Genomic DNA, 25,540 nt, shown 5'->3' with positions numbered 1-25,540 from the left:
CCGGTTCCCTACCACGCTGCAAAGACGTACCAGTTTATAGGTTAATTGGTAAGTTGTAAAATTGTCCCTGGTGTGTGTAGGTTAGTGTGCAGGGTGATTGCTGGTCGGCACGGACTTGGTGGGCCGAAGGGCCTGTTTCCACGCTGTAGCTCTAAAGTCCAAGGAGGGAAGAGGGGAGGGGGGAGAGAATATTGGTGGGCCCAAAGAAATGTAGTTGAACTGTAAATACAACACTGAAGGAAAGAGCAACAAATATTGTGACAATTCTGAGCCATCACATCAAGACAAAATGCTATTAAGTGTAAGCAATGGGTGGTGCTTATTGTGTGATTAATCCTTTTTGGGCGACCAGCCAAGAGAGAGAGAGAGAGAGGCAGAAAATCCAAACGTGAGAAACATAAATCACACATACGTACACGCCAATGAAAAGAAAAAGACTGCTTTAAAAAATTTTTTTTTTAATTAGTTAGCAAGTCCAATGTCGTGCAAGATCCGTTGCTGAGGTAGGATTAGGGTTGTGCAGGTTGGTTCAAGAACCTGATGGTTGTAGGAAAGTAACTGTCCCTGAACCTGGCGATGTGGGACTTCAGGCCTCTGTATCTCCTGTGCAAGAAGGAACTGCAGATGCTGGAGAATCGAAGGTAGACAAAATTGCTGGAGAAACTCAGCGGCAGCATCTATGGAGCGAAGGAAATAGGCAACGTTTCGGGCCGAAACCCTTCTTCAGACTGTTGCCCATTTCCTTCGCTCCATAGATGCTGCCGCACCCACTGAGTCTACCTCTGTATCTCCTGCCTGACGGAGGCAATGAGAAGAGGACATGGCATGGATGGTGGGGATCCTGGATGAATGATTTGATGCTTAGTCTATCTTGATGTTTTTGATGGTGGGGAGGGCTGAATCTGTAGTCCAACTTGTCAGCACCATCTGAGATAGAGCTACACGGAGAGTCACGCAATTTTTTTCTCCCTGAATATGGATTCCAATGCATTGGGGTGTGGTTGTTTACTAAGCATTGTCTGGGTGCCGTATTTAAATGTCCTGGTTACTGTATTGTAGTTTTGTATTATTCAAACCACAAGTTCAAGGAAACTCCTTTAGTTTCCTGTTATAATTTAGAAATGCAAGTTCAGTTTAATGGAGGTTGTCCTGAACTAAAGCCAATGATTGTCAGAGTCAGTCACTGCGATCCACGGCACGAGGTGAACAAGATCTTGCTGTGGCACTCGCCCTTCAACACCGCACCAGAAATATGACCATGTGATGTGGTGGCAAACTAGCAGCCCTAAGGCCAGTGTTAATGGACAATCACATGGTAAAGACAGACACAAAATGCTGGAGTAACTCAGCGGGACAGGCAGCATCTCTGGAGAGAAGGAATGGGTGGCGTTTTGGATCAAGACCCTTCTTCAGATTTACCACCATGGTAACCCGTGATCCAAACTTGCTTTGGATTCTCCGATCGTGAATGGGACAGGAACATAAGGTCATAAGTGATAGGAGCAGAATTAGGTCATTTGGCCCATCAAGTCTACTCCACCATTCAATCATGGCTGATCTATCTCTCCCTCCTAACCACATTCTCCTGCCTCCTCCCCATATCCCCCCTGACACCCATACTAATCAAGAATCCATCTATCTCTACCTTAAAAATATCCATTGACTTGGCCTCCACAGCCTTCTGTGGCAAACATGATTGGCAAAGCCATATTTGTTGTCCAGCCCTCATATCCCTTGGATAGAATGGATCACAGGGTCATTACAAAGGGCAATGAAGAGTCGGCATCCAGGTTTTGGGTCTGACCCAGTAAGTGAGGATGGTTTCCTCACTGGAACAATTGGATTCCAGCCACTCAGACCACACCTTTGTTCAGACATGTTGGGATTCCATCTAAGGTAAAAGAACAAGTGAACTGATATGTGTCTGTAGAAGCTACAGTGCCCTCCATAATGTTCGGGACAAAGACCCATCATTTATTTATTTGCCTCTGTACTCCACAATTTGAGATTTGTAATAGAAAAAAATCACATGTGGTTAAAGTGCACATTCTCAGATTTTAATAAAGGCCATTTTTATCCATTTTGGATTCACCATGTAGAAATTACAGCTGTGTTTACACATAGTCCCCCCATTTCAGGGCACCATAATGTTTTGGACACATGGCTTCACAGGTGTTTGTAATTGCTCAAGTGTGTTTAAATGCCTCCTTAATGCAGGCATAAGAGAGCTAGTGTTTAGTACTTTGTTGCATATCCTTTGCATGCAAGGACTTCTTGAAGTCTGCGATTCGTAGACATCACCAGTTGCTGGTTGTCTTCACTAGTGATGCTCTGCCAGGCCTGTACAATGAAGATCAACACTGCAAAAGCAGGTCGGGCTAATAGACAAATGTTCCAACCTTCCACCTTCAAACGTCTGTAGAACTTCAAGTAGTCAGCCCGTTTGGTATGGGCTCTGAAGGACGAGACAATGGTTGATTTGCAACAGGCCATATCCATTGCACCCTCTCTGACGCGGGGTCCTGACCCAAACTGTCGAACAATCCTTCCCCCCCCCCCACCCCCCCACCACAGATGCTGCTCAACCCACTGGATTTAGGTTAGTTTAAAGATACAGCATGGAAACAGGCCCTTTATCTCACCGAGTCCGTGCCGACCAAGAATCATCTGTACAATACCCCTACACTAGGGGCATTGTACAGATACCATTTACCTATAAACTTGCTGGTCTTTGGAATGTGGGAGGAAACCAACATGATCACGGGGATACACAAAATTGCTGGGGAAACTCAGCGGGTGCAGCAGCATCTATGGAGCGAAGAAAATAGGCGACGTTTCGGGCCAAAACCCTTCTTCAGACCTCACGGGGAGAATGTGTTTCACACAGACAGCACTCGTAGTCAGGATGGAACCCGGGTCTCTGGCACTGTGAGGCAGCAACTCCACCGCCACACCACTGTGCCTCCAGTAATTTGTTTGTTAACTCAAATGCACATACAGTACCTGAGGCTCATTGTGATATTGAAGCAGAAAGCTCAAGTGCCTCCGGTCAGTGATAACGATGCACAAACTTCAGCGAAGGGCACTCAGACCTACCTGCTCACCTGTAGAAACATGCATGCTTCTCCCAGAGCTGATGTACTGGGTGATTGTATCCCTGCATTACAATGCCTTGGTTTATAGTGCATGACAATGATACATTTCACAAAATAATCCGATTCACGCCTGAGGCAATTCTATATTTGCATTAAATTGCAGAATGTATTACTTAGTTATTGTGCAGAATCTAATGGCTGTTTTCTGATGAAGAGCTAAATTAATGACTGCATTCCTTGACTATCAACATATGTCAGGCCAATCTGTCTGAACAAGTTTTAGTTGATTTAAGTCAAACCATAACCATGTCACAACATAATTTGTCTGATATCATTTTTCTTCCAAGATTAAGCGCAGCCACTCTGACTGAATGTTAGCCATTGTCTGAAACTGGTTAATTAGTCGTGTCGGTTTGAATACCTGATTACAGCACAAAGTGCCGGTGGAATTCAATGGGTCAGGTGAAGGGAATGGGCAGAGGCAGTGTTGGATCAGGACCCCTCTACATGGTCACTGTCGAGCCTGGAGAAGGGTCCTGATCTGAAACATCGTCGGTTCATTCCATCCGCAGATGTTGCCTGATCCCATGGTTACTCCAGCTGTTTGTGTTCTGCTCATGATTCCAGCGTCAACATTTCCTCCTGTATTCCTGATCAGTCAGCTGGAGAGAGATGTGGCGACCTTGAAACAGGTTATGGAAATGATAGAATGTAGAGCAAATGCTAACCATGAAATAAACGGGTGGCACGATACAATGGCAGCCTCACCAACAGCGTGTCTCGTCCTTTTCTTTCTTTGTTGTTGAATGGATGTTTTAGTGTATCTTTAGCTTTTTATTATGTGGGTGGGGTGGGGGGGGGGGGGGGGGGGATAGGGAGGGGGGGATGGGGGGATGGGGGAAACTTAAAAAAAATGTCTTTCCTCGACAGAGATGCGATTTATTTATTTTTTTCCATATCGTATCTCCGTCCGCTCTGTGGCCTAACATCGAGGGGCTGGCGGCCTCTTGCTGGGGATCGACTGAGAGCTCCAGCCGCAGGAGCCTGCGGACTTAACATTGTGGAGCTGGCGGTCCCTTGGTTAGGGATCGACATCGGGAGCTCCTACCACGGGAGCTTCGACCGCCCCGATCGTGGGAGCTTCGATCGTCCCGACTACGGATGATTCGACTGCCCCGTCTGCGTTAACGTTTATATAGTTGTGCGTCTTGTTGCTTTTTTCTGGTATGACTGTATGGTAAATCAAATTTCACTGGTGCACGTGACAATAATGAACCATTGAACACTTCCCCATTGCAGAGTGAGGCAAATTCCATGCACTCACCTCTCCGAGTCCCCAGTGCCTCATAGGTTGCTGGTTCAGATCCAGGTGCCTGTACTTCCTTCCAAGAGTACCCTTGAACAGTCAGCTGGAGCGATATAATCTGGTGCTGTAGTGGGTCAGACCAGCCCCGTCCATCAACCCGAGTCATATATCTGCACAGTGCAGATACAGGCATCTTGACCGAGCTTGTCCATGCCGACCAACAGCCATGTGAGATCTGCACGGAATGGAGGGATATGGATTATGTGCAGGCATATAAGATTTAGTCTTGGCATGTTCAGCACAGACATTGTGGGCCGAAGGGCCTGTTTCTATGCTGACCAAGTTGTCATATCGGGCAGGTCCCATTTGCCTGCATTTGGCCTATATCCCTTTCAACCCTTCCTGTTCATATTTCTGTGCAACTGTCCTTTTTTATTTTTGCATTCAACATTTATTAACAAGACAAAGTACACATACAAACAGGATATACAAATCACATAGCATCTATCAGCATCACATCAAATCATCTTAGCGTTCTGTCCTAGAAGCATCAGATTCACCGGCACCCAAGCAAGCTCATCAAATCGTGTCCTCAATCAATCTTGGCAGTTGTAGTAATACCGGTGTCCACATAATGTTGAAAGCATCAGTCCTTAACTGGAGTTTAGCTGTTATACCTTCCATCAAATATACACTTTTCAGTCATTCCCTCCACTGTTGAACATTTGGTGGCTTTATATTTCTCCATGACACTGTAATCATCTTCTTTGCAATCAACAGATTGCAACTGCCTTTTAAAAGTCATACATGTTTCCAATTATGGCTGTGACCTGTGGGCGGCACAGTGGCGCAGCCGTGGAGTTGCTGCCTGAAGGCCCCGTCCCACGGTGCGAGTTTACCCAAGAGCTCTCCCGAGTTAAAAAAAAAAAAATCAAACTCGTGGTAAGTACGTAGAATGTACGTAGCGGGTACGTCGGAGCTCGTGGATGTCTCATGGCGGCTCGTAATGCTAACGGCAGGTACTTAGGAAACGCGGAAACTCGTGAAGTTTTTTTCAACAGTGTGAAAAATTTCTAACAGTAAAAAAATACTCGAGATGAAGTATCCCGAGCTTGTTTTAAAAAAAAAAATTCAGGAGAGCTCTTGGGTAAACTCGCATCGTGGGACAGGGGCTTTACAGCGTCAGAGACCCAGATTCGATCCTGACTATGGGTGTTGTCTATATGAAGTCTGTACATTCTTCCTGTGACCGCGTGGGATTTTTTCTAGGTTCTTCGGTTTCCTCCCACACGCCAAAGACGTACAGGTTTGTAGGTTAATTGGCTTTGGTAAAAATTGTACATTGTCCCTGTGTTAGTGTAGGGAGTGATCACTGTCGGTGTGGACTCGGTGGCTTCCATGCTATATCTCTAAAGTCTAGAACACTAAAGACATTACATTTAGGCACGCCAATGACGCAATGGACTTTATTAACCAGTCCCACTGTAGAAATATTTTCTCAACCAGTAGTTGTCATTCTGGAAATATTCAGCGAGAAACTATGGTGACAACACCCACCTTACACAACAGAGACCTTGCTACACCCACCACACACAATAGGAACCCTGGTTCACCTATCACACATGGCAGGATGACTGGAACTCACACTGCACACAGCAGGTAGCCTGGAACAACAACAACCCACTGGACGAATGTCTGGTAGCATCTGTGGAGACAGCATCTTCAATCTGAAGAAATTGATATTTTGATATCCGTCATCTATCCATTGCCTCCACAGATGCTGCCTGACCTGCTGAGTTCCACCAGCAGATCACTTTATACACGTAGCCTGTGCACCAGTCAAACACAGCAACAGCTGGTGAAATATGATCCACTAAATCGAAATGAACATCCGATAGCATCTCCGATATCATGCCATTTCAATATACTCCATTGAGATATAAAAAGTAAGAAGTGTGGGTTGCAATGTTTAACAATGCCTCCAGAGAACAAGCGTAGGAGAAACAGGAATGCAGTGTAAGGCAGTGCCCACTACCTCCTTCTCCACCCACCCACCCAACATACTCTCCCTGTGAATTACACTAAACCTTAATTGCACAGAATGAACTCGCTAACACATGCGGGTGTCGTGGGTTATGGGGGGAAGGCAGGAGAATGGAGTTAGGAGAGATAAATCAGCCGTGATTGAATGGCGGAGTAGACTTGAAAGGCCGAATGGCCTCATTCTTTATCGCTATGAACTTATGAAGTCTTACTCACAGAGCCATACAACATCACCATCTATATCTCTCGTTTCCCTTTCTCAGTCTGAAGAAGGGTCTCAAACCGAAACGTCACCCACTCCTTCTCTCCAGAGATGCTGCCTGTCCTGCTGAGTTACTCCAGCAATTAGTGTCTATCTTCGGTTTAAACCAGCATCAGCAGTTCCTTCCTACACAAACAATCACCCCACAAGTCTTTAGGATGTGCGGAAACCAGAGCATCCGGAGAAAAATCCACGCGGTCTCAGGGAGAATGTACAAACTGCTCCTTCAGCACCCGAGGTCAGGATTGAACCCGAGTCTCTGTGACCATGAGCCAGCTGTTCTACCAGCTGCCCATTGAGCTGCCGGAATTTGGATAGATTTCTATCAGCTGCACTGAAATTTAAAAATATCATAAGTAAGGCTCTTGATTTCAGATGTTATAAACCGACCTGAATTATAGTATGTGATCCAAGAATATGGGCGGCCATGGTGGCACAGCAGTAGAGTTGATGCCTTACAGTGCTTGCAGCGCTGGAGACCTGGGTTCGATCCAGACTCCAGGTGCTGCCTGTACGGAGTTTATATATTCTCCCCGTGACCCCGTGGGTTTTCTCCAAGATCTTCAGTTTCCTCCCACACTCCAACGACGTACAGGTTTGTAGGTTAATTGGCTTGGGTTTGTATACTTGGTATAAGTGTAAAATTGTCGCTTGTGTGTGTAGGGTAGCGTTAATGTGCGTGTATATCGCTGGGCGGTGCAGACTCAGTGGGCCGAAGGGCCTGTTTCCGCGCTGTATCTCTAAAAAAACTAAAACTAAACACAAAAATAAATGCCTGGCCAGCAGTGGCCTTGAGCAGACTGATGGCAGTTGCTTCACACCACCTACAGCCTCCGATGAAGGACAGAAAGCTGCCTGGAGACCGGAGTCAATAATCCGATGACGAGATCTGTCAGACCACATGTCGGCTGCTTGAAGCAAACTTCCTCTGTTGATGGGAACACCACTGATTCCCCAGCAGGCAAAGCTCTGTTGCTTCAGTCTGTGAGAATAATTGTGTCCACAATGGGGCAAAGATTTTGTTCTATTGACTGAAGGAAGACAGAATGATGATAAACAGTGGAAGGAACAAGAGACGGGCATCACCATGCTAAATAACGCCATCGACTGTTTGCAAAGGCTATCTCTTTGTTAATTAAATCGCTGCAGGGAAATCAGCCAGAGCCCAACTGAGGAGGGGACCAATTAACATTATGCTTGTTCCTCAGAAGTGAGAACAGGCACATAACTAAATATGTGGGAAAAAGCAGGAAACATTTTAGCGTAGTTCATGGTGACTTTCTTATTGTTCACTCTGTTTAGTTTAGAGATACAGCGTGGAAACAGGCCTTTTGGCCTACCCAGTCTGCGCCACCAGCCATCCCAACACATTAACACTACCCTACACACACTAGGGACAATTTACATTTACACCAAGCCAATTAGCTTACAAACCTGTACGTCTTTGGAGTGTGGGAGGAAACCGAAGATCTCAGAGAAAACTCATGCCGGTCACGGGGAGAACGTACAGACTCCGTGCAGACAAGCAGCCATAGCCAGGATCAAACCCGGGTCTCTGGCACTGTAGGCAGTAACTATACCGCTACGCCACTGTGCCGCCCCTGCTATGGATTTCCTGATGTCTCACTGCAATAGACTAAGGGTTTTACAGCTTTATAAAACTTTGGTCAGGCTCCATTTTGAGGTATCGCGTGCAGTTCTGGTCACCCCATTACAGGAAGGATGTGGAGACCTTGGGGAGGGTGCAGAAGAGTTTTATCAGAATGCTGTGTGGATTAGAGAGTATTAGCAAAAGGAGAGTTCAGTTTTTTTAGTTTAGAGATTAGAGATACAGTGTGGAAACAGGCCCTACGGCCCTCCGATTCCACACCGACCAGCAATCCCCGCATGTTAACACTATCCTACACACATATTTGATGTCCACATTTTTATTGTTGGTGTGGGCGCATTTTTCCAAAATTTAAGTATGAGCTTTTTTCCCAATATTAGCCCGTAATTGAATAAATTCTTCTGATACACGTTTAATTCAGGGATACCTTCCGATATTCCAAAAATTATCCATTCTGGTTTTGGTACCAGTTTTATTTTAATTAATTTTGAAAAAATATCAAATATTCCATACCAGAATTTTTGGATTTTTGTACAAAAGACAAAAGAATGCGCTATGGTAGCTTCTTGACACAGACATTTATCACAGATTGGTGAAACATTAGGAAAGATTTTATTTAATTTAGTTTTTGAATAATATAGAAACCGAAGATCTTGAACAAAGTCCACGCAGTCACGGGGACAACGTGCAAACTCTGTATAGACAGTACCCATAGTCAGGATCGAATCTGGGTCCCTGGCGCTGCAAGCATTGTAATGCAGCAACTCTACCGCTGTGCCACCGTGCTACCCTAAAGGTTGGACTAGCTAGGATTGGGTTTTTTTCTGGTTTTCGGCACTCTTGGTTCCAGAGCCTTGCCGGATTATCTGTTTTGCCCGGCCTGCAGAGGTCACATAATAATGATACAACAACACATCTCTGACCCTCTCCTGTGTCTCTGACGCACCATGGACTGTTAGAAACTTCAATAAATCAAATATTAAATGTAAATTTATAGGGAAACTTGCATTTCTTGCGCGGGCAGACCGAGCGCTAGTTAACGGGTTGCCCTCAGAAGTCCTGTTGAAGGTCTGGTCGGTGGCCACGTGCGGTGCCAAAGCACTGCTTTCCCAGCAGAACTACCGGGCCGATCCCCAACGACCTGTTGCTCCCTCTGTCCGACATGGGCCTCCTAGAGGAGTCAAACGGTACCACAAAGATTTGCCGGGGAGCTGAGCAAAGTCGGTCTCGGAAGTCAGCTATGGGAACGGATCCTCCGGCTCCAGCTAGGCCGGAGTTCCAGAGCCCCAACCAGGGGGAAAACTCGACTTATCCATCGGGGTAAGAAGTCCCGATGAGCCCAAGATTGGCTGCCTCAAATGGCCTAGACACCACATTTTCAGGGGGGCTTCCAAGGGGGATTTCAAAATTGAATTCTCATAATTTAGTCCGGATTAAAGCAGGTGCCGGACTATGAAAAGCATAGATTTGGTAGACGGTCAGAACCCTTTTCCCAGGCTGGAAATGTTAAAGACGAGAGGGCATAGCTCAAAGGTCAGAGGGAAAGTTTAAAGGAGATGCGTGGGACATTTTTGTTACACAGAGAGTGGTGGGTCCATGGAACTTGCTGGTGGGAGTGGCTGTGGAAGCATATACAATAGTGGTGTCCGAGAGGCTTTTAAGTAGGCAAATTGATGATATGCGAGGATGGGGGGGATATGGATCATGTGTAAGCAAAGGAGATTAATTTATCTTGGCATCATGTTCAGCATGGACATGGTCGGGAGAAGGGCCTGTTTCTGTACTGTTCTATGTGCAAAAAGAATTCCAGTGACTACGACCAATTGCTACAGATGCTCCATAGAAACCATCCTATCGAGATGCATCATAGCTTGGTTTTGCAATTGCTCTGCCCAAGACTGCAAGAAACAGCAGAGAGCTGTGGATGTAGCCCAGTCCACCACACAGACCAGCCTCCCCACCATCAACTACATCTGTTTTTCACGCTGCCTCGGGAAAGCAGCCAAGGACCATTAACACACTGGTCATTCCCTCTTCCCCCTCTCCCATCGGGCAGAAGATGGAAAAGTTTGAAAGCTTATTCAAGATCACCCTCTCCCCGCTGTTATCTAGCACTTGAACGGACCTCCCAAATGACAAGGACAAATTCCAGATCTTCCAATCAACCTCACAGCGATCCTTGCACTTTCTTTCCCTTATTTCAACTTCTGCGTTTTCCCTGTATTTGCAACATTATATTATGCACTCTATTTTCTCTTTAGCATTAACTGAAGCACTTGTGTATGGTATTATTTGTCTGGATAGCATGCTGTTACATTTCTCACTGTATCTCTCGACAGTAAGAAACCAACAGGCCACACATTAGTTTTCTGCGCATGAAGCTTTGAATATAATTTTTAATTACATTTTTCATTCCCTGAGTTCACAAAGAACTCTTTTAGCTTCACACTTTGTGATTTAATATCATGAATAATTGAGAAATCAATTTTGATTTTTTCCATAAAAAGACTGATTTTCAACATTTTCCGGTCTTTTACACATTTGGATTTTCTGTTTCAATGCCAGGTTCTGCTTTATATCTTTTCCAGAAGTAATCTCATCTGACACGGGGAATAGATAAGAGAAGTACAGTACAGTTTGTGAAACTGGTTGGACACAAAGTGCTGGAGTAACTCAGCGGGTCAGGCAGCATATCTGGAGAAAAAGGATGGTTGGCGTTTTGGGTCGGGACACTTCTTTAAACCGTTTTGGGTCGGGATCCTTCTTCAGACCAGTTCAGACCTTGAAACCAATTATCAAGTAGAAATATTCTTGGGTGCTTTTCTATACGGAGTTTGTATGTTCTCCCCGTGACCCGTGAGTTTTCTCTGAGATCTTCAACTTCTAATTACCATCACCTCTTAGTCAGTAAATATTCCTCCTCCTTTCCCCCTCAGCTCCCGGTCACCCTATTCCTGATACTGGGTGAAACAGTGCTAAATAGCAGTGCGTAGAGATGCTGCCTCGCAGTGACAGAGACCTGGGTTTGATCCTGACCTCGGGTGCTGTCTGTTTGGAGTTTGGACGTTCTCCCAGTGACCGCTTGGGTTTCCTTTGGGTGCTCCAGTTTCTTCCAACATTTTAAAGACATGCAGATTTGTAGTTTGATTGGACCCTGTGTAAAAAAACAAACCCTAATGTGTCAGGAATGAATGAATAAATGGGATAACATAGAACTAGTATGAATAGTAGGTCGATGGTCAGCATGGACTCAGTGGGCCCAAGGGCATGTTTCCACGCTGCAGCTCTTAAGTAAGTAAGTTTATTGGCCAAGTATTCACATACAAGGAATTTGCCTTGGTGCTCCGCCCACAAGTAACAACATGACATACAGTGACAGTTACGAATGACTCCGAAAACACAACATTAATAATAATAAAACATTAATGATAAAACACCATTGATCAAAATGAACTAAACTAAAGATGCATGATTATTCTTTGTGTGGGAAGGAACTGCTGGTTCTGGTTTACACCAAAGATAGACTCAAAACGCTTGAGTAACTCAGCAAGTCAGGCTGCATCCCTGGATAAAAGGAATCGGTGACGTTTCGGTTCGAGACCCTCCTTCAGTCTGCATTTTGTGTCTGTCTTCCATGACTATTCTTTCCAGTCTGAAGAGAGGTTCCCTGTCCATTCCCACCACAGATGCTGCCTGGCCCGCTGAGTTTCTCCAGCACTTTGTGTTTTGCCCAAGATTCCAGCGTCTAAGGTTTCTTGTGTCTGCGATTGTTTCAATGTGTCCGCAGCTCCTGACCCTCCGTTCTGGCGCTAACCTGGCATCATCACCTGTGAACGGTGCCGGCAAGAGTTAAACAAACTCATTTAGCCATTGCTGCAAACGCCCCGGAGCTGCGTTTAGGTGAAGAGGTAAATCATGAAGCGTGTCACAAGACTCTGAATAGTGCATGAGGTAGAAGGGTTTTTTTTTCTTCGTTTTGTGTCTGTCTTCGCTCTCCCTGGTGCATAGATAGCATCGACTTTGTAACATGCAGGCACTAGTCGGCTCTTGCACAGGCAACCCTGCCTTGCTGGCGGGGAGCCAGAGCTCGCATTGACTGTTGTAGCACGATATGGCAGATGCACAGACCGCCGGCACGTCCTCCTGGTGCCGGGCGTTCAGGTTCAAACCAGCGACCTTAAGGAAGGAGAGATGGGGAACAGTGTCCCTCTGATCTAACGTGCCCGCTGTGTGCTAGCGCTCAGGAATCGTTTGCACTGTCCCAGTTGATCAGGCGGCACCTGCAGCCGAATGCAGAGATGGAGTCAGCTCTTGCCCCGCCACTCCAACCCCGGGCTGACGATGTGAGTAAAACCTTATCCACATACGCGCTTCTCTCCCTCTCCCTCTCCGCAACCTCCCGAAAGTACTTGGGAAAGTATTATTTAGTGAGCTTACACGTGTCTATTGTCATGTCCAAGGCTGGAGTGAACATTAAGAGCCGCACACAGTTGTTTTTTTAATGAAATAGTCCGACTTAAGTGTTGCACCGTCAGTGAATGGGATCATGTCATTGTTCACTAGAACATTTCCCAAATGCCTTGAGCTACAAAGTGAAGGCGACTGAAAACATTGATGCTGTTGGCTTGTAATGTTATGGTTGGTAATTATGAGCCAGCCTGTCATTTTCTTTTGGAGTGCTGGCAATATTGTGGATGCCTTGTTTTACATTACCTATTCAAAAGCAACGTGGAAGATTAGGGAAGGAAAATACTGAGGAGCAATTTATAATCTATATAAAACTAGTATCTTGCACATATGTGAAAATGTTGTCCTCATTTCAAGCCGCCTGTGTTCAGGCTGGGGGTGGAATCTATGGCCCAACCCGTGTACATTCACTGACAAGCCACTGCCCTGCCTGAGGGCCACAGTCATCCATATTATTCTAACGCACCTTCTGGCTATGAAGACAGGCTTTCCCCATGTACATGGCAGCATTGGAAACCTCTACGGGTGTCAGAGGTTATGGGGAGAAGGCAGGAGAATGGAGTTAGGAGGGAGAGATAGATCAGCCATGATTGAATGGTGGAGTAAACGATCGCTGAAAGGCCTAATTCTCCTCGTAAAAGTAATGAAAAAGTCACCAGAGCAGAGAGACCTCAGTTATAAACCCCACCTGACAGCGCTCCATCATTGCGGCGAAGTAGACTTGATGGGCCGAATGGCTTAATTCAGCTCCTATCACTTATTAATACTGCCTTCCACGACACTGTAGAAGAGATAAAGATTAAAGTACTGTGGAGCAAAACTCTCAGAAGGCGCATTTAATGCCACATCGGGTCCCGTGCATCCATTGCAATGCAGCTTAAATGTACTGCTTACAACATCGCCTCAGTGTGACAACGTTTCATCCTTGTTTTCAAATTGCGGCTATTATGGTCACCAGCTTTTACAGGTCTTGCATTGTCAATTATTATCTGTGCGTTATTGCATATACGGGCCTGTTAAGCTGTAGCAAGTAAGAAGTTTGTTCCTTTGCCAGCAGATATGTCAATTAAACACACTTGACTTGACCCTTAAGATCAAAAAACTCTAGGGTAACTCAGCGGGTCAGGCAGCATATCTGGAGAACATGGATAGGTGATGTTTCAGTTCGAGACCCTTCTTCTTGAGGAAGGATCTGAGGTGGGGTCCCAACCCAAAACATCACCTATTTATGTCCGCCAGAGATGCTGCCTGACCTGCTGAGTTACTCCAGTACTGAGTCCTTTAGTAACCCTCTCCTCCCAGCCCAAAACCCTCTATCTTTGTGATGCTCCAAGCCCACCCACCTCTGCAACATTGGCCTTCTTTGTTGCACCGTTGCAAACCAAACTGTGAAATTCCGTCACTCTCCGTAGAACTGACCTCCTTGATCAACCATTTCTTTATCTGTACTAATACTTGCACCTGAATTAAATGCAGTTTGGTGAAGCTCCTCAGCATGTTAAATCCCCCTCATCATACAAGTGCAATGTGTTGCATCTGCCTATGTGCCCGAACATCAAGCATGTTCTGAAGTAGGCATGGGTAAGAGTGCCTGTGGTGGGCGAGGGTGCCCGGTGGTGGGCATCAAGGCCCGGCAGTGGGTTTGGAATGGGTTCTACATTGCATTAGCACGATATGGCAGATGCACAGACCGCCGACACATCCTCCTGGTGCTGGGCATTCAGGTTGAAGCTGAAGGAAGCAGAGATGGGGAACAGTGTCCCTCTGATCTAACGTGCCCGCTGTGTGCTAGCGCTCAGGACTCGTTTGCACTGTCCCAGTTGAACAGGCGGCACCTGCAGCCGAATGCAGAGATGGAGTCAGCTCTTGCCCCGCCACTCCAACCGCGGACTGACGATGTGAGTAAAACCTTATCCATACACGCGCCTCTCTCCCTCTCCCTCTCCGCAACCATCCGAAAGTACTTGGGAAAGTATTATTTAGTGAGCTTACACGTGTCTATTGTCCTGTGCCAGGCTGGAGTGAACATTAAGAGCCACACACAGTTGCTTTTTTAATGAAATAGTCTGACTTAAGTGTTGCACCATCAGTGAATGGGATCATGTCGTTGTTCACTAGAACATTTCCCACATGCCTTAAACTACAAAGTGAAGGCAACTGAAAGCATTGATGCAATTGGCTTCTAATGTTATGATTAGTAATTATAAGCCAGTCTGTCATTTTTCTTTCAGAATGCTGACAATATTGTGAATGTCTTGTTTTACATTATCCATACAAAAGCAGCATGGAAGAGTCGGAATGGAAAAGTCTGATTTATTTATAATCTATTAAACTATATAAAACAGGTGTCTTGAACATATGTGACAATGTTATTTTCATCGGGCATTTCAAACTGCTTGTCTTAGGCTGGAGATGGAATCTATGGCCCAACATTCACTGACAAGCCACTGCCCTGCCTGAGGGCCACTATCATCCATGGTATTCTAACGCACCTTCTGGCTGTGAAGGCAGGCTTTCCCCATGTACGTGGCAGCATTGGAAACCTCTATTCATACTGCCTCTCATGTCACTGTATAGAGATAAGGATTAAAGTCTCAGAAGGTGCATTTAATGCCACATCAGGCCCCGTGCATCCATTGCAATGCTGCTTAATTGTACTGCTTGCAGCACTGCCTCAGTATGACAACTTTTCATCCTAGTTTTCAAATTGCAGCTATTATGGGTACCTGCTTTTACGGGTTTTGTATTATCAATTATTATCTGTGTGTTATTGCATTTACGGGCCTGTTAGGCTGCGGCAAGTAAGAAGTTTGTTCCATTGCTAGACACTCGGGGCAATTTTACATTGAACAATTAACCTGCCGATCTAACAACAAGCACTCGGGGGAAACCCAGGCGGTCACAGGGAGAACATGCAAAGCAGCCTCGGTCAGTGTGGAACCCGGGTGTCTGGCGTCTGAGGCAGAGGCCACACCAGCTGCCCAACCATGTCACCCTATACCCGTACACGGCATGGGGTAGCATAGGGTAGCACGGTGGCGCATCGGTTGAGTTGCTGCCGTACAGCGCCAGAGACCCAGGTTCGATTCTGACTACGGGTGCTGTCTGTACGGAGTTTGTGCGTTCTCCCTGTGATCGCGTGGGTTTTCTCCAGTTTCCTCCCACATTCCAAAGACATGCAGTTTATAAGCTAATTGGCTTCTGTAAAATGTTGCCTATTTGTGTGGGATAGAACTAGTGTGAACGGGTGATCGCTGGTCGGCATGGACTCGGTGGGCCGAAGGGCCTGTTTCTACGCTGCATCTCTAAACTAAATTAAACAGTACCACAGCTGTCCACCTCTCCCTTGCTTGGCTTTGTCCTGCCTATCTTCCAGCTTTCCACTATAATCAGTCTGAAGAAGGGTCCTGACACAAGCATCGCCTATTGATATCCTCTAGAGATGCTGCCTGACCCACTGAGATACTCAGGCATTTTGTTGTCTTTTTTTTACAGTTCTTTGTGTTTAACTTCACAGATCCTTGGCATCTGCACAATGCTCCAGCTATTGTGCGGTGGGGATCATTGCCTTGATTCCATTAGTTCCCCTTTATTACCAATGCCCTGTTGTGATTTTTATTTCTCCTCAAACTGACCGGCTGCTCTTTCTGTTTCTCCCCCAGAACACTGACCTCTTTGAAATGATTGAGAAGATGCAGGTACGTTGTTGCTTTTCGCGTTGAGGAAACAAAGCCATTGGTCCAAGAGAACACCTCAAAGCTGGTTTGAAGCACATGGCCAAGACACGGCAGTGGTGTTTAAGAGGCTTTTGGATAGGCACGTGCAGGTAGAGGAGATTAGATAAACTTGGCATCGTGTTCGTCATGGACATTGTGGGCCAAAGGGTCTGTTACTGTACAGCTCTGTAATTAATAAGTAAGCACAAGACGTATGCAGGACTTTAAGTCTTCTGGATTTCTCGGGGGCATCGTGCCCGCTCTAACATAATAGGACACGTGCGCACCTGTAATCTCACTGTGCAATGTAAAGGGGGCATGTGGAATACTCTTCCCCCACCCCCTCAGCCCAGCCTGTGGCATGTGGAGTACTCTTTCCCCCCCCCCCCCCCCCCAATGCCCCGTTTCTGCATCCCTGCACAAGAAGGTTTATTTTATCCAAACCTTCAGTGAAAGAATAGTTCTGTCCTGGGATGGATGCCTCAGGAAAATCAATCATTGGTGACGTGGGGAGAGTGATCCTGTACACTCTGCACCCCAAGCCCACCTTGTATTGCAGCCATGACAACAACATCAGACTAGCAGCCACTTCTGGGCCCCCTGATATGGGGCCGGTCTGAACCTGAAGCTAGTTTGCTTGCCGACTGTGCTCAGTGAATCCTGGGTGTAGGGAGGTGTCTGGGGCAATAGGAAGAAGATAGGAGAGTGAGGTTAGGAGGGAGAGATAGATCAGCCACGATTGAATGGCGGAGTAGACGTGATGGACAAAATGGCTTAATTCTGCTCCTGTCACTTATGAACTAATGAAACTGCACCACCTCCCATCTATTGTTGCCAAGAAGTAAAATGATCCTTTTGTGCCTGCCATCGCCAATGCAAAGTGTACATTTCATTAGTAGGAGATTTACTAATTTGTTTGGATGCCATGGTGTTTGTATGTTACTGATGCAATCTCATTTCTTCCCGTCTCTTCCTGTTTGTATGACGTCACCGTCTAGGGGTGCAGAATGGACGAGCAGAGATGCACTCTTCCACCACCTCTTAAAGTAGGTGTTGTCCATTGGCGTTTCTGGTCAAACACTCCAGGGTATTAATTAACAGGGTTAAGAAATGGGCACAGCGTCCTAATTGATTGAAAGGGACAGTATTGAACCAGTCACTTTGACCCACCAACGCAGACAGGGTATGGGGATGACATCCTGGGAGATTTTGCATTTGGTTCTGCAAAGAACGACTGGAGGTTAATACCAAAGGTAGATACAAAGTGCTGGAGCAACTCAGCAGGTCAGGCAGCATCTCTGGAGGTGACGTTTCCTCTTTGTTTTCTGTCTGACCCGCTTAGTTGCTCCAGCACTTTGTGCCTATCTTCGGTATAAAACAGCATAGTTCCATAGTTCCTCCCTACACATTGCAAGTTAATATATTTGCATGCCAAGCACAGCTCGGGTTCCTTGTAATATATGTTTGTTGAAAACTGCATCTGAAGTTTGGAATCCAATAGAACTAAAATGGAGAAGCAGAGTTGAATGCACAGAGCTAAGAAACAGCTTCAACCCCCTAAAGTCAGGCTATAATATTGATGACAATGACTGCGCACAACAGTGCCCTGAGGAGCGAGTCCTGACAAAGGCGTCCAGGTTTGGAGGTTGATAGATAGACACAAAAAGCTGGAGTAATTCAACAGGCCAGGTAGCATCTCTGGAGCGAAGGAATGGGTGACGTTTCGGGTCGAAACGTCACCCATTCCTTCTCTCCAGAGATGCTGCCTGTCCTGCTGAGCTGCTCCAGCTTTTCGTGTCTATCTTCAGTTTAAACCAGCATCTGCAGTTCCTTCCTACGCAGGTTTGGAGGTTAATTGGCTTCGGGGGAAAATGTACATTGTCCCTAGTGTGTAGGATAGTGCTAGTCTACAGGTTGATCACAGGTCAGCGCGGACGCGGTGGGCCGAAGGACCGGTTTCCACGCTGTATCTCTAAGCTAAACTAAACTAGGTGTTTAAGAAGGAACTGCAGATGGTGGAAAATCGAAGGTAGACAAAAATGCTGGAGAAACTCAGCGGGTGAGGCAGCGGGTGATGCTGCCTCACCCGCTGAGATTCTCCAGCATTTTTGTCTGCTTATGGTGTGTGTCCCCATTCCAGATGTTGCAGGCGAGGTGTTGTGAGACTGTTAGTTGCATTGTTGATAGTTCAACAAAAGCTAAGCTCAATAGAAATAGCATATTCTGCAGACCTCATCGTATTACAAAACAGCTCTGTTTCTTCTTTTACAGACAGAAGAAGATTATATTCCTTATCCCAGTGTTCATGAGGTACGGCCTTCAGATTTTATTTCTTGACGTGGAGGTAATGATGACTAGCTGGTCTCGTGCACCTGGAAACAAATCTGAGTCCTGCTCTCGTTGCAAATTAGTTTGGGGTTGGGGCCCTATCTGCACATCCACCTTCCTGCGCTTTCTCTGGCTTGAAGAATAAGGAAAATCTCTACCCTCTGGTTGGGCCTAGTGTCAAATACTAGGCAGCCACACACTGAATAACGAATGTTCCCAGGCAACAGAGGGAACCGGAATTCTAAAATTTAAATATCTGACTTCTATAAATATGTTCTCCGTATCCCAGATTGAAACATTTAGACAGGTACATGGATGGGACTTGTTTAGAGGGACATAGGCTAAGTGAAAGCAGGTGGGACTAGTGTAGATGGGGCATGTTGGTCGGCGTGGGGGATTGGGCTGAACAGCCTGTTTCCACACTATAGGGCTCTATGACCCAACAGTGATTAGAGGTTTTAGTGTTTCTAAATTGATTGATTGCCTGAAAGATGAAGTATGGAAACAGGCCCCTTCGCCCCAACGGATCCACACTGACCATCGACTGACCGATTAACTCAGTAATTCGAAGTTATTCCCACTTACACATCCTCTCCCTGCAATTTACAAAGGCCAATTGACCTACAAACAAAAGTTTGATACAATCTGCCTGTAACAACATTTGTGGAAGTGTACTGAGTGAACGGTTTTGATCTCAACATTTTCACTTGAAGTTGCACTTTTTAGATTTACTAGGATGCCATGAAAGTAAGTGAGTGAAGATTGCGTAGACTTGAAGTTCGAAGCTTTCTATGTTGGATGTGAAAATGTTCCTGTCAAAGATTACAACAAAGCTCATGGCCATTCTTCCCACTCATTAGCTAGATGTCACCAAAAGAGAGGGGTTTAAAATCATCACAAAAGAAACCAAGGGTGAAATTGGAAGAAATTATTTGTACATTAACATAGGGCAATGAGCTTTCAAATATTACTTAAGTACAGCATATATTTTTTTTACTGGTATTTTTAAAAGGGGAGCGTGAAAGGTTACAGATTGTAAACAGCAAAGCCCATTACAGCACTGGTTGATTCCATAGGAATTGGATGTATTGGATGTATTCAGCAGAGAGTTAGATATGGCTCGTAGGGCTATAGGGATATAGGGAGAAAGCAGGAACAGGGTACTGATTCTGGATTATCAGCCATGATCATATTGAATGGTGGTGCTGGCTCGAAGGGCCAAATGTCCTACTCCTGCACCTATTTTCTATGTTTCTATAAGATGGGAAACAGTGAATGAATTTGATATCCAGGACTGGATGTGGAATTTTTAGATGAGCAACAAAGAATGCAGTAGGAAGTTTTCCCAAAGATCTCAATTTTTCCAGACACACTTTAAATTCATAAAATTAGTTACGTTGCCAGAATTTGTTTAATATAAAACAAATTGTTCGAAGGAGATTCTAATGGCCGCATTGAAGTACTTGTTCCTGTTAATATTACCTCAGCGACGTCTCCATGCGGTGTGATCAATACAATGTTGAGGTTTCAGAACTGCTGGTTCAATAGAAATTTATAATCTAATAAACATTTACAGTGGATGCAGCAGCCGGTATTATCGACTGTATCCAGTCCCGATTCTTGCGGCTCAGGGAGGGTGGGGAGAGAAGGCAAGCTATGGGCGGCCCGGTGGCGCAGCTGGTACAGCGCCAGAGTCCCCGGTTCGATCCTGACCTCAGGTTCTGTTTGTGGGGAGTTTTCTCGTTCTCCCCGTGACCGCGTGGGTTTCCGCCAGGTGCTCCGGTTTCCTCCCACATCTCAAAGACGTGCAGGTGTCTAGCTTAGTTAGCCTCTGTAAATTGTCCCTAGAGTGGATGAGAAAGTGGGATAACATAGAACTAGTTTGAATTGGTGGTCAGTGGTCAGCGTAACTTGATGGGCCGAATGGCCTACTTCCATGCTGTATCTCTAAACTAAACTAAATTAAATGAAACATACAAGTTCACAAGTTATAGAGGTAGAATTAGACCATTCGGCCCATCGAGTTCACCCCGCCGTTCAATTATGGCTATCTGCCTCCTAATCCCATTTTCTCGCCTTCTCCCCACAACCCTTGACACCCGTTCTAATCAAGAATTTGTCTATCCCTGCCTTAAATGTATCCACTTACTGGCCTCCACAGCCCTCTGGGGCAAAGAATTCCACAGATTAACTGAAGAAGTTCCTCCTCACCTTCTTTCTCAAAGTGTGCCCTGTAAATCTGAGGCTATGACCTCTGGTCCTAGACTCTCCCACCAGTGGAAACATTCCTTCCACATCCACTGTATGCCTTTCATTATTCTGTAAGTTTCAATGAGGTCCCCCCCTCAACCTTCTAAACTCCAGCGAGTAGACGCCCAGTGCTGTCAAATGCTCATCATATGGTAACCTGCAATCATTCTTGTAATCCTCTCCAGAGCCAGGACTTCCTTCCTCAGATGCTTGCACCTCTGTTGCCATTACATCTCTGTTGGTTTATGATAGTGAATCTACATCATTGTGTCCATAGTGAAACTTAAATTGTCATTATCAAAAACATTCCTTGAGTACATTTCCTCATCCTTTGTTATAGGCAAAGTGTATCAAATTTTAGAAAACTATCTAGGAAGGGGAGAAGGTATTGATAGATGATTTATAGAAGTTAGATCCTCTTCAAATTTCAGAATTGAGAACGTACAAGTATTGTCCTTGCTTCTTGTATCCCATCTTCAAGGCTGGTGGTGTTAGTTACCATTAGTGGCTGCCTTGTCCATGGTGGTGATTTCATTGGAAGCCTGCCTTTAGACCAGAACAGTTTGAAGAAACAGCTAAAAGCAGAAATTACTGGTCATTCGCAAAATACAAAGTACTGGAGGAACTCAGCAGGTCAGGCAGCATTGATTTTGGATGGGTTTTTCCGGGGTGCTCCGGTTTCCTGCCACACTCCAGAGACGCACATGTTTGTAGGTTGACACAAAAAGCTGAAGAAACTCAGCAAGACGGGCAGCATCCCTGGAGAGAAGGAATGGGTGACGTTTCGGGTTGAGATACCTCCCTACATGCTTGCAGGTTAATTTGCTTCAGTAAAGATTGTAAATTGGCCCTAATGTGTAGGTTAGTGCTACTGAATGGGGAGCTTGTCGGCATGGACTCGATGGGCCGAAGGGCCTGTTTCCACGCTGTATCTCTAAACTAAAAGACTCGGCCAGCACACAACCTCGGTACTTTAGCTTGAATCACCTGCGAAGGAGCTTCTGTTTGCATTTAGTTTCTATCTGTCCTTCCTGTAGGTTCTGCAGCGCGACACACCGTACCCAATCATCCTCCTCCCTCAGTTTGGTGGCTACTGGATCGAGGGGACGAATCACGAGATCACAAGTTCCCCCGAGGCAGAGCAGGTCTCATCGCCGCCATCCAAATTCAAGCTGGAATGCAACATCATAGCCAAGATCTACAGGAAACACTTCCTGGGAAAGGTATGGAGCACCTACATTTTAGTCGACAAAATCGACCATTGATCTTCAATAACGTGATTGATGGAATATATTAAAAAAATCAGGATTACATTTTGAAGTTTCAGCAATAACAGGCATAAAGGGAATTGTACTGAAGTCCCTGATTCACATCGGATGATTAATCAATGGAAGCAATTACTTTCCTACAAAACATCAGGTACTTGAACTGACCTGCACAACCCTCATACTACCTCAGCAACTGAACACTTGTTGCACTGCACACCAAATACTGGAGTAACTCAGCAGGGCAGGCAGCATCTCTGGAGAGAAAGAATGGGTGACGTTTCGGGTCGAGACCCTTCTTCAATCTGAAGAAGGCTCTCGACCAGAAAAGTTTCGGGTTTTGGGTCGAGTCCCTTCTTCAGATTGAAGAAAGGTCTCGACCCCAAACGTCACCCATTCCTTCTCTCCCGAGAGGCTGCCTGTCCAGCTGAGTTACTCCAGCATTTTGTGTCTATCTTCGATTTAACCCAGCATTTGCAGTTCCTTCCTACACACTTGTTGCACAGTCATGGACTTGTGATCTAAATTTGTATTTTTACACAGACTTGTTCTGTTCACTGTCTTGGGTCAATTAACTCTGTTAAATGTTTCCTGAAGATATCAACAAATGGTGATTGTTCTTAAAGTTATGGTGGCATAGATTCACACAGCACAGACAACAGGCCCGTGCTGGTGAAGATTCCCTCTGAATATTTGACTCGATTTGTTTTTTCTCTTCCTCAGGAACATTTCAATTATTACTGCATTGACAATGCTCTGGGCCACTTGGTGTTCTCCATCAAGTACGACGTTATTAATGACCAGGAGCATCTCCGCCTGCTGCTTAGGTAGGTCAGTGAGCAGGAGTTAGACCTCCTGGCCGTTTGCAAATAAGCCCTGGTCCTTCCCATCCACCGAAGGCAGTGCAGACTGCTGGAGGCCATCGCACGGACTCCCCTCATGACTAACTCTGCAAACACACTTCTCTGGCCAGTCCATAGTCCTAACCTGGTATTAATCAGTTTCTAATACTGTGGGATCTGTGTAGGAAGGAACTGCCGATGTTGGTTTAAACCGAAGATCGGCACAAATCTTCAGTTTAAACCGGTATCTGCAGTTCCTTCCTACACATTTCATCTGCTCTACTGCGAAATGTCCTCAAGGTATGTTTACTTTGAAGAAGTTCTAATCCGAGAAGTTAAATATCTTTTAATCCTAGCAGCATACGCAAAAAAGTAGATATCTTTAGTATACTTGCAAACCTCTTCCACAACCAAGATTTTTTTTTAGATATTTTTTTGAAAAATTAGCTAATTGAAGGTAATGGTGAACGAGCAGAGAGGAGGCCTGGGGCATTGAATGATGGGGCAGGTTTGAGGGGCTGAATGGCGTACTCCCGATCCTTTGTCCTTAAAGCATTTCATGGGTAGCACGTAGATTGATCGTGCTTAAAGATTACGTTAAAATGTATTTGGTACCCATTCTTGGCGTGATGCATTTAATAACTTCCTGGTCTTTTTCTGTAGAACCAAATGCAAAACCTTCCATGACATCATCCCCATTTCCTGCTTGATTGAGTTTCCTAACGTGATCCAAATGGCAAAGGTGGGTAAGAGCTGAGCAGCCACTAGTTTAGTTTATTGTCACGTGTACCGTGGTCGGGCTGAAGGATTGTTTTCCGTGCTATGATGAAAATTTGAATAATAACAAAGCACCTGGATTGCACGTTTAATCAGTCTTCTGTTCTATTTCCAGCTTGTTTGTGAAGATGTAAATGTGGACCGTTTTTTCCCAGTTTTATACCCCAAGGTAGGAATCAGTCTTGGGCGTGGTTTAAAATGCTTTTCTTTCCTCGGATTTCTCATTCCTGCTTTAAAAAAGAACTCTCGGTGCTGGAGGAACTGAGTGGGCCAAGCAGCATCAATGGAGGGAATGGACAGACGATGCTTCAGGTCAGGCCTTCTTCACATGTCTGAAGTCTGGGGAATGTTGTGGTGTGAGAAACATACCAGCAAATTTGGCATTTGGACCCTTCTTCAGAATAGTCTGTCCGTCTTGAGACAGGTGCCAACTGGAAAGGTCATCTCTGAGGAAATCTGAAGAAAAGTCCCGATCGGAAATGTCGTCTGTCAGTCTGAAGAAGCTTCCTGACCCAAAACATCATCTGTCCGTTCCCTCCACAGATGCTGCCTGACCCACTGACTTCCTCCTGCGCTTTGCGTTTTGCTCAAGGTTTCAGCCTCTGCAGGTCCGGGAGGCTGCAGTTGCAAACGATGAGGCTAGGCTGTAGAGTACCATGTCACACATCCCTCTGTCTCTTTCAGGCCTCCCGACTGATCGTGTCATTCGATGAACATGTCATCAGCAATCACTTCAAGTTCGGGGTTATTTATCAGAAGCTCAGACAGGTGAGTGTTCTAGCCCAACTATAGCCTTTCAACCTGCATCCTCCTGATATTGTAATAAGATATAAGGTTGGAATAAGGTGGTGTCCATTTCAGTCATCGGTTTGGTTCAGCAGCTTGGCTAAAGCACCTGTTGAACTATAACATTTGACTGTTTAGTTTAGATTAGATATACAGCACGGAAGCAGGCCCTTCGGCCCACCGAGTCTGTGCCGACCAGCGATCACCTGTACCCTAACACACTATCCTACACACCAGGGACAATTTACAATTTTTACCAAAGCCAAATTAACTTACAAACCTACACGTCTTTGGAGTGTAGGAGGAAACCAGAGCACCCAGAGAAAATCCTTGAGGTTACAGGTAGAACGTACAAACTCCGTATAGACAGCACCCATGGTCAGGATGGAACCCGGGTTTCTTCAGAACACTCGCTACTCTGTGAGTGCTGGACTCGGAGCCACACGTTGTCCTCTGTGGACCAATAGCTTGGTGACACTCAGTACAAGAATACTTCCACAAAGTACCTGCACCCCGGCAACACAGAACTATGAGGAGGAGAGTGCACTGAGGAGCTATATGCCGTTGCAAAGGAGAGCGGTACAGTGCCAGTTTGAGAAGGAGATAGATAAGGTCGATGGTAAAAAAAAAGCCACAAAGCGGTATGGTGGCGTAGCGGTAGAGCTACTGCTTTACAGCATCAAAGACCTGGGTTCGATCCTGACTACGGGTGCCTGTCTGTACAGAGTTTGTACCTTCTCCCCGTGACCTGCGTGGGTTTTCTCTGAGATCTTCAGTTTCCTTTCACACTCCCA

At 45.7% G+C, this 25,540-nt stretch overlaps 1 protein-coding gene across 12 annotated transcripts in view; it reads left to right on the top strand.

The window, feature by feature from the left end:
• LOC116990323 (RAP1 GTPase activating protein) overlaps nt 1-25,540 on the top strand; it is a 290,150-nt gene that overhangs the window by 207,560 nt on the left and 57,050 nt on the right. For 10 of the 12 annotated variants that reach the window (XM_033047839.1, XM_033047838.1, XM_033047843.1 and 7 more), the window contains 8 exons: nt 16,445-16,480; nt 17,497-17,544; nt 18,770-18,808; nt 22,114-22,299; nt 23,065-23,168; nt 23,847-23,925; nt 24,076-24,129; nt 24,645-24,728. In XM_033047839.1, coding sequence (XP_032903730.1) covers nt 16,445-16,480; nt 17,497-17,544; nt 18,770-18,808; nt 22,114-22,299; nt 23,065-23,168; nt 23,847-23,925; nt 24,076-24,129; nt 24,645-24,728 — 630 coding nt within the window. Of the gene's footprint in view, nt 1-12,321; nt 12,659-14,527; nt 14,681-16,444; nt 16,481-17,496; nt 17,545-18,769; nt 18,809-22,113; nt 22,300-23,064; nt 23,169-23,846; nt 23,926-24,075; nt 24,130-24,644; nt 24,729-25,540 lie in introns of those variants that run through there. The other 2 variants (XM_033047840.1, XM_033047841.1) reach the window with 2 other exon arrangements.

Source organism: Amblyraja radiata, chromosome 31 (genome assembly GCF_010909765.2).
Source record: "Amblyraja radiata isolate CabotCenter1 chromosome 31, sAmbRad1.1.pri, whole genome shotgun sequence".
NCBI classification, from domain to species: Eukaryota; Metazoa; Chordata; class Chondrichthyes; order Rajiformes; family Rajidae; genus Amblyraja; species Amblyraja radiata.
This window is presented reverse-complemented; position numbering and strand designations above follow the sequence as displayed.